Raw genomic sequence first — 13743 nt, forward strand, 5'->3', positions numbered from 1 at the left:
AGGCAGAGAGGCAGGCAGAGAGAGAGGAGGAAGCAGGCTCCCTGCTGAGCAGAGAGCTCGATGCAGGACTCGATCCCAGGACCCTGAGATCATGACCTGAGCCGAAGGCAGCGGCTTAACCCACTGAGCCACCCAGGCGCCCTCATTTCTCATTTTTATAGCAATTTTTATAATATTATTTGCTGCATCATATATATATTTTTAAATTTCTATCTAGTTGAGCTTGAGAATAGGGATCAGTTGGCTGACATAGTGCTTGGTAAAGTTGTAGATATTCAATACATATGTTAATGAACACTTTACAAAATCTGGCAAGAGCTGCCTAATGACTTAAGTTAGAGGATTACTTTTTATGGGCATTTTTGATGTGATACCAGGTAATTTTGCAACTGAAGCTACTGATCATGAACTACTGCTACATGGTCTCTCCAGATATACAGGGGGTGTACCTGGCAGCAGTCCATCATTAGGAGAAATAAAAGGACCAGATGGAAGAATATCATGAAAGGCAATTCATGAACTCTCCATGCATATGCCTTTTCTTTCCATGCTGTCTCTAATTCAGCTGGAGGGCAGGTGGCAATAAGGGCACAAGATTTATGGGGATGAAAGTTTAGAATGGTCCCAGAACAGACTACGTACATCCCATGAAGATGTTTACCAAGGAGTTAACAGCAGGGTGGACAATGCTATTAATAGTCAAGTGAATAAAATGATCACTTCTAAGGCTATCAGGCAGTTTCCCCCTGCTTCAGATCCCAGGGTTGTGTGCAGCGGGTTCATGTACTAAATGGTGCCGTGGTGGAAGAGATGAAAACTACGCACGGGCTAAACATGGATTACCATTTCCTCAGGCAGACCCAGTTACTGCCCCCGCTCTGTGCCTAATATGCCACCAGGGCAAACATCCCCAGGCCCATTATAAAGGACCTTGCTCAGAGGACCAGAGAGCTCTCTGGTAGTAAGGAGATTATACTGGATCCTTGCTATTTCAGAGGCGCCATCTATTTGGGATGATGTCTAGAATGGACACTTTGGATTTTGTTTCTTTTTCCTGTTTATTAAGTGCTCTCAGTAGCCTCAACAGTAGGATTACTGAACACATCATCTTTATACATCATCTAATATCCCCTATGATAATGTTTCTGAGGAAACAGGATAGGAGATAACCTGAGTGAGGAATTCACTTTATGCAGAAAGATTAAGATTAAGAAAGATTAAGACAATGGATGCCATGGTATTCACTGGTCTTACTGCCTCCCTCATTACCTAGAAAGAGCTGGCTTTATAGATGAATGACTCAGAGTGGCAACTGAAAGACACTGCTTTGGCAAGACTGGGGGAACTCCCTTGTAAAATGAGGTGTATGCTCTGAAGTAGTCATCATTAAATGATACTGCTTCTCTCATTCCTAGAATATACAGTTCCAGGAATCAAGTATTCAACATGTGCAAATGCTTTTGTAGTCATAGCTAATAAACCACTTAGAAAATTTTTGTTTCCCTTCCTTATAATTCTAACTGTGCTAGTTTAGAGACTTAACATTCAAGGGATGTAACAATTTACTTAGAAGTTGAAATAGCTACATCTCTCATTGTATGGGTGATTAAGCAAAATGTGGTCATAGTGTAGTTTAGGTAACCAATCCTGCTAAAGAAATTGGGTTATTGCTGTACAATAAGGGGACGGAAAAATTTGGATAGATCCTAGCAAGATCTCACACTACTGTATCCACTTGAAAAACTAATCAAAACTCTTAAAGCCATATTTAGTAAGGATATATAAAAATCCAATTTCTAATGTTTCAAGAATGAGGGTTTTGGTTACTCCAATGGATAAAGAATCTTAATTAGCTTATGGGCTGATTGAAGTAGTGTGCAGGTGTTGGATGGTAGAGAAAATAAATCAGAAATGTCTGGCTCCCTGGCCAAATACGTTTTGTCCTGTGTTGCAGAAAAAAATACTGTGACCTCTACCTTTGCTATCTCATATATGCCCTATGCATATTTTAACTAACACATTTTATATATTTTAACAAATTTCATTTCTCTTTCTTCTCTCTACCCTCCTCTTCTGCATATAGCATGTGTTGTTTGTGGGTAACTTTATAATTTAGCCCCCTGGCTAGAGAATATTGAAATGGGATTGCAAAAGAACAGAATGACTGGATATAACCAGCTAAAGGACTGTGAAAGACTACCTACACACAGCCAGCAACTGAGTATCTTCTCTTGCACAGAAGTCACAGAGGTAAGATATTCTCTATTCCTGCTGTATGCTTGAGGGTGAAGCTCAAGCATTCCAATGTTTCTGACTTGGATTCGAAGGTTGAGAGAGTAATGTAAAAACCCAACAACAGTCTTAAGTTAATGTACCAGTGGTGTTTATCAAACTGAGACTCCAAGTGACATGGTGGCATATGCCTACCAACTTTTGAAATCACTTCCTGATGAGGAATATGAAAAGGTATTACTTTTGGGGTTTCCCCATGCTACAGTATAATTTCACATCAATGATATACTTGAAGGGGTGGTCCTGCTTCCTAGTACTTTGAAGATTTACTGGACTATGAAGATCAATGGATAACTTTTATTTTTTTTCTCCTTTGCTGACCCACTTAATCTACCTGGTTCTGCCACAGAACACCAATCTGAAACTGTGCAAGCAGTAGCAACAGGAATTGTCACTAAACTTCTAGTCCACAATATGATGGAAAGTAACTCTCATGAAGACTAAAATGTTAAAAAATTTAAGGTAATTAGGGGAATCAAAAACTGAAACACCTGCTTTATAGATTTTTGGTAGAACTGGATTGAATTTGCATAGCAATCAGTTGCAAAACCTCTGACATTTTGATTTTAAAGGTGATGACTTTTAGAGGAAAGACTAAAACTAAGCCTGGATTGTCTTACTATTGCAATGTACTTGGTAAAACACAATGTCTGGAAATGACATAATTTCTAGCTGTATTATTTTAGCAGTGAAAAATCTACAAAACAGCAGAAGCCATGCAAGTAAATTCTATGGTTTATAATAAGCCTTGGTGATAAATTTTTGTGCTGAGGAAAAAGAAAACCAAAAAACGGAGAAGTAACTCTACATAATGGCTGAGCTGACCACAGGTTCTTAGGTCTCATACATTTAAATTAAAAAAAAAAAATAGTAAGTGTACTATAGCTAGAAGAGGACATGAGGTTCGCATTTGAGGTTAGTATGAGTCACACATGCAAAATGCACTGCCACGCACACACACATACATTTTGAACACACTCTCAAAATGCATTCAATAGGTATGTACTTTATACCTTGACTTCTAAGAAAATCGTCCATTTGGAACATTTTTAGGGATAAGATGCAAGAGAAAATATATTAAGCCTAGACAGATGCTGCACATAAACTGTCAATATTCCATACATCTATTTCTCACCATTTGCTTCCTAAGTTCAAGATATTGTTACACACAGCAGGGTGATTCTTTTGAACATACTAACTGAATAAAAGGACAAGAAAACTTTTGACAAATTATTTTGATTTAAATCATTATCTTAAATAAATATTTAGTATACACAAACAACATTGAGGTAACATGATAGTGGTCACTCTACTTAAAAGTGTCATGTGACACCTTTTATAGGAAGTCAATATTGGGATCTGCTACTTATCAGTGAATAAAGTTACCTACAGGCCTATACAAGAACATTCTGAATTATTAGTTAACTAATATTAGTTAACACAGAACTGCAATATACACAGTATCATCCAACAGGCCTACTAATCCTAAAGGACTCATGAGAAGTAGAAGGGGAAAATATACCAACTACTGAGCCTGGACACCAGTGGGTTAGAAACACTGTTTTGACTATTCTTCTTCAGGCTGCATGAGATGAAAAAGGAAAGATATGGAGAGAAAGGGAAACAATGCAACAAATTTATTACTGATTTTATCTATTTTTTTATTGAAATTCCAATGAGAAAAATATCTCTAAAAAGCAAGACAAGTACAAGGAAGGAAAATCACTATAAATCTATGGAGGGAAAGAGGAATATCTACCTTTAGAAGTAGTAGAAAGAATCACAAAGAATGATTATTAACTGTATCACATAAAATGCAAACACTTCTCCTTTAAAAAAAAAAAAAAAGAGAGAGAGAGAGAGTATGAGCAGGGAAGGGGGGCCAGAGGGAGAGAGAGAATTTCAAGCAGATTCGGCACTGAGCAGGGGGCCTGACACAGGGCTTGATCTCACAGCTGAGATCATGAACTGAGCCAAAGAGTCAGACACTCAATCCACTGGCTCATCCAGGTGCCCCAAACCCCCAAATGCAAAGACTTCTTTTTTAAAGATTTATTTATTTATTTTGGAGGGTGAGAGAGAGAGAGAGAGAGAAAGCGTTGGGAGGGAAAGCAAAGGGAGAGAGAAAGAGACACTCAAGTACACGCTGAGCTAAGCGCAGAGCCTGGCGTGGGACTCAATCTTAAGACCCTGAGATCACAACCTGAGCTGAAACCAAGAGTCGTATATACACTTAACTGACTGTGCCACCAATGTACCCCAAAACACAAAAACTCTATTTGTAAAAAGCTACTAAGACAAAAAAAAAAAAGAAAAATTCCAAGGAATTAGCAAAATTAACTAATAAAATCAGATAAAGATTAGTGTGTGTGTGTGCGGACGCGTGCATGTGTAGTAATAAACATATATGGAAAAAAGTGATGTCATATGAAATTTCGGGGTGTGCGTGTATTTGTTAAGGCTGCCACAAATCTATAAGAAAAATGCTGTACTGCAAAACATAAAAGTTTAAAGGAATAAACAGACCAAAAAAAAAAAAAGAAAAAGATAACCAACAGTAAACAAATACATGAAAAAAAGTTCAATCACACACAAATTAAGATGTACATTAAAATAATAAGGAATATCTTACCTATAATATATTGATAAGTTACAACAAATGAGGGTGTAGTAAAACTGTTATTTAACTCTCATATACTGCTGACAATACACGTATCAATGGGAGAAGGTGAACTGGTAAACCCTTTTGGAAAATAATTAGCAGTGTATATGAAAACTAAAAAAAATCAATATTATTTGACCCATTATTTTTAAATTTATACTGAGGAAATAAGTTTAAATAAAGAAAACCTATAATAATAATGATGCATGGTTATTTATTTAATGGGGTAGCCACATAATAGACTACAACTATGTAGACATAAAAAATTATAGTTGCTTCCAATTTTAATGATGGTTACTACTTGGTTAAAGGATAAAAACAGGTTTTTAATTTTCACATTTAGTGTTTTCTAAATTTTTAAAAATGGTTATGTTATTATATATTTTATAGAAAGTCAATTTTGCAAAATTGTTTCTAAGTTCCATGAGGGCAGTGAACACGCCAATAGAAAAACAAATATATTATAATATACATAGGTGATGATGTTAAAGGAAAGATATATGGAAACAAATATGGATATCAAAGTAAATATTCACCAGGAACATATTAGAAGAAAATATATCAAAACATTAATACTGTTAAGGTGGCAGTATTATGCATTTCCTACTTTTTCCCTAAATTTCTGTAACATTATACTAAATTTTTAGTATAGCTTAAAACTAAACATCATTAAATATGCAATTTCCATTATGCTAAATATAAACTAATTTGACATGTGTAAGAAATAGATATAAAATAGATTGCTTACCTCTCTTTCATCCATATTTAACCACTGCTTTGGATCTTCTTCAGTAGCCAGAAAGGCTATCAATTCCAAAGCAGTAAGACGAGTCTGACGTCTTGATGAGACAAATATCAAAACAGGTTTGGCTGGAGAATGGCTTCTAATTGCTATTGAAAAGTTGTGGAAAATAAAAGGATAAGCTACTTATACCATAATATGCATATCATTAGGATACCAAATGGATACATGAAACTAAGTGATTTATATGAATTCTTAATTTGATCATCAAATTCTGCATTGTTTATGGTACTACCCGGCCCTGACAGCATATTAGAAAAATGGTAGAAAAGAGAAGGTAGCTGAACCCACTGAGGGGAGTACATTGCCTGGACAGGGGAAATTTAACTGTGTCAGGTCTCAGTTCTATTTTGAGTTGCTGAGGAAGGTGACACTTACAAAAGCTGCTATCGTCTAGTGACAGCTGTATACGAATATTCAATCTAAGGTTGAGTTTTCACGGTTGTGTTTCTGCTTGCCTAAGCAATGGTATTACAGAGTTAATTGGTCCTGGCATCTGGGGGAGAGAGCCAAGTCCTGCAGAGTGATGAAAATTGTAAGAAACGCCACAAAAATTCCTTTTATTGCTGTCATTACCACTCGATGGAATAATTGAGAGTTTGTATCAACAGACTAGCCAGAGATATGTCAAATGAAGGTCTTCTGTTTTCCCAAAACATGTGTAAGGTTTCAAGTGGAAAGATAAAAGAATGTGGATGAGAGCTGCAGAGAACACCGTGCCTGAATCTGTATGTGGCTGATGGCACACGGATGGTAGACACACAGAAGAGGAAATGAATGGTTTGAAACAGACACGCAGAAAAGGAAATGAATGGTTTGAAACCTGAATAATAAGACTGAAAGAAAAAATTACCTCAAGAGCCATGTGACCTAACTGGAAACAAGATTTCTTTACCAAAATGCTCATAAGCTGGCACAAGTAAAATTTATCCTTATGTGTACATAGGTCTCTTAAAACAGAGATATGTAAAAGTTTTATATAAAAAGTTTAACCTTCTTATAATTTCTTGTTTGAAATGTTTCAGAATTTCTTCTTATGGGTTAAGAAACAAGGTTTGTAACAAAAATGATGACATGACCTTGACTATATGTATGACCTAAGAGTGAGAAATGAAGCTATCATTAAATCATATTTCTAAACTCAAAGAAATATAGTGATATGCTACAAGTATAATAAATAGTTTATAAGGACAGCTACTGTACTGATACGTCTAGAGAAGTGTAAGTACTTCAGTTATTACTATTGATTTATAGAACACAAAATGCTTTGTTTCAATCACTGGTATGCAACTGGCCATTCCTTAAATAAATACAAGCAATCACAATACATACCATAAAAAATAAATTCATTTATGTTATTTCTCACTCACAGTATATCCGAATCTTACAGAATATAAATGGTAATGCTCTGATAAATCATATTAGAAATACAATGTTTAAAATACACATATTAGTGCAATATTGGTATCATTTGTACACATAATCATGAATGAATCTGTCTCTTTTTTAAACCTCAACATTTAATGGATTTTTGCTGCTGCAAGAACAGGTGTGGCTGAACAGCTCACGGCAGATTTATTGTTCATTAGTGATTTTATACAATGCTTCTGTGGAGGTGTAAATAATCCGAACTGCCAAGATTGGTCTCCAGTTCACAATCAATACTTTGCTTCTGTCATAAGGCTAATTACAGCAGCTAAAAAGTCACCTCACAACTGTCACCTCACAATCAACAGCAGTTCACATTAGAGAATTTATTTTGGAGGTTATTTTTAATTGATATAATAAATATCCCTTATGCAGCCTAAACAAAACATGTTTCAATAGGAGTGTTATTCTTAAATCTTTCTTGCTTGTCTAAATTGTTAGAAAAGGAAAACCAAAAAAAAAAAAAAAAAAAAAACAAAAACAAAAAAAACCCACAAAAACAGAAGCATTGTTTAAAAAAAGTACTAAAATTTGTAAGTTTTATGCTTTCTGGTAAAGATTATGTGGTATTTTTTATACTTATAGCTCCTATTTATCATTTGTTCAAGCTACTACTATAAGAAAATAACTTAATAAAGAATTATTTAATTACTTTTAAAAAATACATACATTTTTTTCTCTACTTCCAAGATAGTATCATATATGAAATCTCTCCAATTTTCAATATTTAATTCAACATACATTTTTATGCCTTAACAGCAGAGGCATAACCTACATTTGGAGAAGTTGGAGCAGTATTACCTGTTCAAAGAAACCCAAATTATCTGGAACGTGTTTAAAGGCTATCGTACAAAATGGTTGCTATTTCATCCCAAGGGCCTGAAGCTTACCTTGAAATGTAGGCTTATTCATACTAGCCATACGAGGGCAGTAATGTTGACCTGGGAAGCCTTGAATGTGAACTTCCAGTGGAACTGGACGTACTGATGGTCGGAAGTTGAATAAGCCCATCTGCAGTGAAAACGACAAAGAAATCATTTTCCATTTTTATATTTAAGTTTATAATGTTTAGTGCCTCCTTAACACAGCCACCTACGCCACAGTATCAAAGGCTTATTTATCAATCTTCCACATACCTGATGAATATTGAGCCAGTCAGCAAGGTCTCTAGCATTAGCTAATGCGGTAGAGAGTCCAACTATTCTAACAGGTTTTTCTGTGTGCGAGGAGATGAAATTTGTTCGAGATACAATGACTTCCAGAACAGGGCCTCTTTCCTCCCCTAGGAAATAGGAATAATACATGTTAATCATTGAACAGGTCCTGATGCTGGCTGCTGCCCATGTGAGAGTCAAAATGTATAAACTGGTGTCAGATAGCACGGTACCCACCAAGCAGATGGATCTCATCGATGATAAGAATAGTGACCTGCTTCACATAGTTCCTATTCTGCCAGCTCCTACTGACTCCATCCCACTTCTCTGGTGTAGTGACGATAAGGTCAGCCTTAGCAATGGATTTCATATCGGGAGTCACATCCCCAGTTAGTTCAATAACTCTGGATAGGAAGAAAAATGATTCTTTTCTCAGATAACACATGACCTTGGAAAGGCAAAAATACCATTTAAAATAAAATTGTGTAATGCTTAACACCACTTTATCTCCCTTTGATTTCTGAAAGTTTCTGTGAGTCATGGCCAAAATATGTTTCTCAAGAATTTTAAGAGAATGTGTAAATTTAAATCACTGATAATCTAACTTTTATGCAGATATGTGAAGGTGTCAACCTTTGCTGTGATTATGTTTACAAAGTCTCTGCCTTGTAAGTTTTTATAGAGTTGAACTCACACTTCTTTCTCCATATGTTAGAATAAACACCTTTCTAATAAGGGACAGTGTTAACTTATTAAGACAAAAGAGGCATTCATTAAGAATATAATTATGTGTAAGCTTCATTTCTTTTTTCTATAGATATTACAGGCAAATTCAACCCTAATAGGACATAAACAACATAGGCTGAGGCAAATATGTGTTATCTCATTCTAAGAAGACCCCAGTTTTGTTTGTTTGTTTGTTTTTGGAAATCCAAAGGGGAAGAAATCAAGAGGGAGATGAACCATGAGAGACTATGAACCCCGAGAAATAATCTGCGGATTTCAGAGGGCAGGGGGGTGGGGGGGTAACAGGGTGATGGGTATTGAGGGGGGCACATGCTGCGATGAGCACTGGTTGTTATACTTAACTAATGAATCACTGAACACTACATCAAACACTAATTATGTATTATACAGTGGCTAGCTGAACATGATAAAAAAAAATAAGAAGACCCCAGTTTTACAGAGAGGAAGAGGGTCTGGAGGCCAACTCTAAATTTCAGGTGATCACTGAATAATTTTTACATCTGTCTTAATCCTCAAAAACAAAAGGGGCAAGATTAGTTTCCCAAGTATAGTGTTCCCAAAGCTTCTGCTTATTTTTATTCATTTTTATTTTTACATTATATTCATTATTTTGAATATGTAATATATTCGTATGGGTCAATGTGTGGTCAGCAGTCTCTGTAACATGTCTATCTTCCAATTACCTGATTCTTGTTCCAAAGCAACCACATATTTATATTCCCTACCATTAAAAAAATAAGTGATAGAATATTGTACTTAAAAACATTTTCTATAGCATCTCTGGAGATCTTTCAGTATATAAACTTTGTGCTTTATAGGATGATAGAATATTTTGCATTGTGTAAATGCACCATAATTAATTCAGTCATGTTCTATTAGGCACTCGGGTTACCTGCAATCTTGTTATTAAAAATAATACCACAATGAATAAACTTGTGCAATGTTAAAACACTTTTTGAAAAGTTAGGTTCTTCACATGGATTTCTATTTTTCTATAAACTGTTTACATGCAAAATGCCTTCTACATGGTTCCTGGGAGTTACTCTGAATGATATAAAGGAAAAATAAAGAGATAAAATTCACTTTTATTTTAGAATTTAAAAATTTTGAGAAAATTATCTTGCCAAATTAAGGTATTCCTATTAAATAATTTAAGAACTTTTCATTTTTCAATATTAAAACAATGGGAATATTGCTAACATTTAACACTAATGACAACACCCTGAAATATAAGACTACAAAAATCATTATAAAAGCATCCAACAGGTTTATGCAAATTTTTTTTTTTTTTTTAAGATTTTATTCATTTATTTGACAGAGAGAGATCACAAGTAGGCAGAGAGGTAGGCAGGGAGGCAGGCAGAGAGGGAGGGGCAAGCAGACTCCCCGCAGAACAGAGAGCCCGATGCGGAGCTCGATCCCAGGACCCGGAGATCATGAGCCGAGCTGAAAGCAGAGGCTTAACCCACTGAGCCACCCAGGTGCCCCTATGCAAATCTTTTATTTGTTGGTCCTTTTAGATTATTCAAAGCATAGCTTCTGAATAAGGAAGAACTTACTTTTTGCCAAGTTTTTCTTCTATTCTAACTTTCCAATCATCCATTCTTTCACGTACCAGGGCTTTTAAGGGTGCGATATATACTGCCTGAAAAGGGAGGGGAGGGTAAAAAGACCTCATGAAAATAGTGACATCATTTTCAAATAAAGGTAAACTCCATCTACATGACAGTGTGGTTTAAAAATATATCTTTTGTTACTGTAAGACTAAAATTTCAAATAATGAAAAAACTCATTTACTTGCACAGACTGCCTGTATCCAAAGTAGGACAGAAATATAATACTGTAGACATAAAAATGTCTACTGTCATAAAAATGTAGACATAGAAAATTTTAAATATTAAAAAAAAACAATGAAGGAATTTTCTTTAGATATTTTATATTCTGATGAAAATAAAAGTTTTTCCTGGTATTATGATAAAAAATCATGTGAATTTTAACTCTTCCATGAAAAAGGTTAACTACTTTTGAAATTCTAAAGAGAGATAAATATCATTTAAATTTTAATGCAGATTTTATGGAAGAGGACAATCACACATTTTAGGTATTCTACCTTTTTAATAACAATAATTGGTCTTTAATAATCCTAACTGACATACAGATTGCTTTGTGAAAAAATTCTTTCCCTTATAAATTATTTCATATTTAGAGATGAGCTCTACTGCTGTATTAACATGTCCTATAATGGATTGATAACCACAAAATAGACTGAGAAGTAGGAAAACTTCAAGTTAAGCAGGGAAGAAAAGCCACTAATTGAAAATCACTGAAAAAGAAGTTAAAACATTTCTAAAATAATAAATGATAAGGAAAATACCTTATAATTCCAATCACAATGTATGAATTAGCTTTCTTGAAAAATAATACTTCTAAACTATGAGTATGTACTTCATATTTCAAGAAAGCATAAAATCAATACTTATTTGACTCACCATGTTATTTTCCATCAATAATGTGGCCATTTGCAGAAATGTGGAATAAAAACTGCCGCTGTATTTCATACATATAACCACACTGTATTTGTTAAAGCATTAGCATTTCTTTTATTATAAAAGGATTTGATTATAAGTCATTATTTATCTTATAAATATGGCTATGAATGAGGTACCTTACAATGAGGAAAGGACATGTGCAAACTGACGTGTACATTAGAAACCCAACTAGAGGACTCCAAAGTTTAAGATAAAATTTTTCTGGCCAGTTATTCTAATGCTGATCTGGTTCCCCCAGAAAATGCACTAAAAGAGTGACAAATCTACGCATTGAGTCTTACTGTGTGTTTAGAATGGGCTAGTTTACAGATGACAGACTGTGTTTTCTAATTTAATGCAAGCATGTGATTCCTTCAAACAGACCTTTGAAGTAGGGTACTTGTTGAAGACTCTGAAAATGGCTAATTCAGCAGCAACAGTCTTTCCTGATCCAGTGGGTGCTCCAAGTAGGACATTACAGTCTGTGTGATACAGTGTATGAAATATTTGTGTCTGCACAGGGTTGAAGTGGCTAAAGTTGTACAGGGCTTCATATGCTTCACATCCCAAGGCTGTAATTGGTAAAGGCTGAAGATCCAGTAATTCTGAAAAGATGAAACAGGTACAACCATAACTGGAAAGAATGGACAATACGAAACACTGTCTCTCAGGGATAAATTATAACAATCTTTAATTCATTGGAAGGGGGAAAAAAAGGCTTAACATAAATTTTAATATACCAGTTACAGGTCTTTTTTTCTCTCGCTGTTAGCACATTTATAATTTTGATGTATTGGACACTCTTCTGGTAGAGTTCCCCATATACCAACACTAATATCACTATATGGCTCTTTTCCAATCAGGAAACTAATTTGAGCGACGGCTGTATGAAAATACGCGTGGTGTAGAAGAAAATTAAATTTAGCCCAATCTGTAGAAAAAGGAAAACCAACTGCAAACTGCAGGACCAAAATGGTTACCAATAATAAATTTCCTTTTATCTGTCAGAAAAATGACCAAACCAGAATGCCTGAATGAGCTATTTGTTTAGTCAAAAAAAACTAAAATAGACTTAAATAATTACAGGAAAAAACTCAGGTGGGAGTTTCAAATAAGAAAATGAGTGGGTAAAAAGAACTGCACTGAGAAAACATGGAAACAAACAAATTTAGTTGTATCTTATTATATAAACTAGAGGTCTAGGAGATTAGACAGTTAAAATGATTTAGAGAAATGAAGTTACACATTCTTGAACTTGACACTGTATTTTCCCATAATACAGAAAAGTTATCAGTTAGAAAACTGGAAGGCAACTTTACTCTCAGGATTCTTTCATGGAGGATGATTCCACTTCATCTTCAAACTTCACATGAAGTTTGAATAAGGAGGAAAAAAAATCTTTAAGAGGACATGGTGGTCCATATCTGTGTGAGCTGTTCATAGTACAGTTTCAAAATGGAAAGTGTAGAGAATTCTCAAAAATTGTACTTAGGGGCGCTTGGGTGTCTCAGTGAATTAAGCCTCTATCTTCAGCTCAGGTCATGATCTCAGGGTCCTGGGATTGAGCCCCGTACTGGGCTCTCTGCTCAGCGGGGAGCCTGCTTCCCCCTCTCTCTCTGCCTGCCTCTCTGCCTACTTGTGATCTCTCTGTCAAACAAATAAATAAAAATCTTAGAAAAAAATTGTACTTAAAGATAGAAAAGCTATTTTAGAAACATTATCTCAGCTCTGCAGCTTTACTCTATTTCACAGGTAATTAAGAGGCAACTGCATAAATTTTTTGTAGCAGATCACAATCTCCTAAATTTTCTGTAGCACTGAAAATCAAGAAGGGAGGAAGTCTCAACTTGCAATGTTAACCGAAGCATAGACATATTCTTAATAGGAAAAATAAACATTTTGGTATATGCTAATAATATGAAAATGTGATGATTCACTTCTATGAAATGTGAAGAATTTTCTTGTTTGATTTAGGCTCAATGGGGTGCCTACAAACACCCACATAAACACATACCCACTCCCACCCTCAGCCAAATAGAACTGGGAATCATTGAGGTTACATCACGCATTTCTAATATCCACTAAGATGTCACGGTGGTATATTTACTGCTTTTTGAAGTGTAGTCAGAA

At 35.1% G+C, this 13743-nt stretch overlaps 1 protein-coding gene across 1 annotated transcript in view; it reads right to left on the reverse strand.

Moving 5' to 3' along the window:
- ASCC3 (activating signal cointegrator 1 complex subunit 3) overlaps positions 1–13743 on the reverse strand; it is a 336478-nt gene that overhangs the window by 97247 nt on the left and 225488 nt on the right. The window contains exons 25-30 of the mRNA XM_059401113.1: positions 11998–12218; positions 10645–10730; positions 8576–8742; positions 8321–8466; positions 8075–8195; positions 5703–5845 (exon numbers count right to left, since the gene is read on the reverse strand). Coding sequence (XP_059257096.1) covers positions 5703–5845; positions 8075–8195; positions 8321–8466; positions 8576–8742; positions 10645–10730; positions 11998–12218 — 884 coding nt within the window. The remainder of the gene's footprint in view (positions 1–5702; positions 5846–8074; positions 8196–8320; positions 8467–8575; positions 8743–10644; positions 10731–11997; positions 12219–13743) is intronic.

Source organism: Mustela nigripes, chromosome 5 (assembly GCF_022355385.1).
Source record: "Mustela nigripes isolate SB6536 chromosome 5, MUSNIG.SB6536, whole genome shotgun sequence".
Lineage (NCBI taxonomy): Eukaryota > Metazoa > Chordata > Mammalia > Carnivora > Mustelidae > Mustela > Mustela nigripes.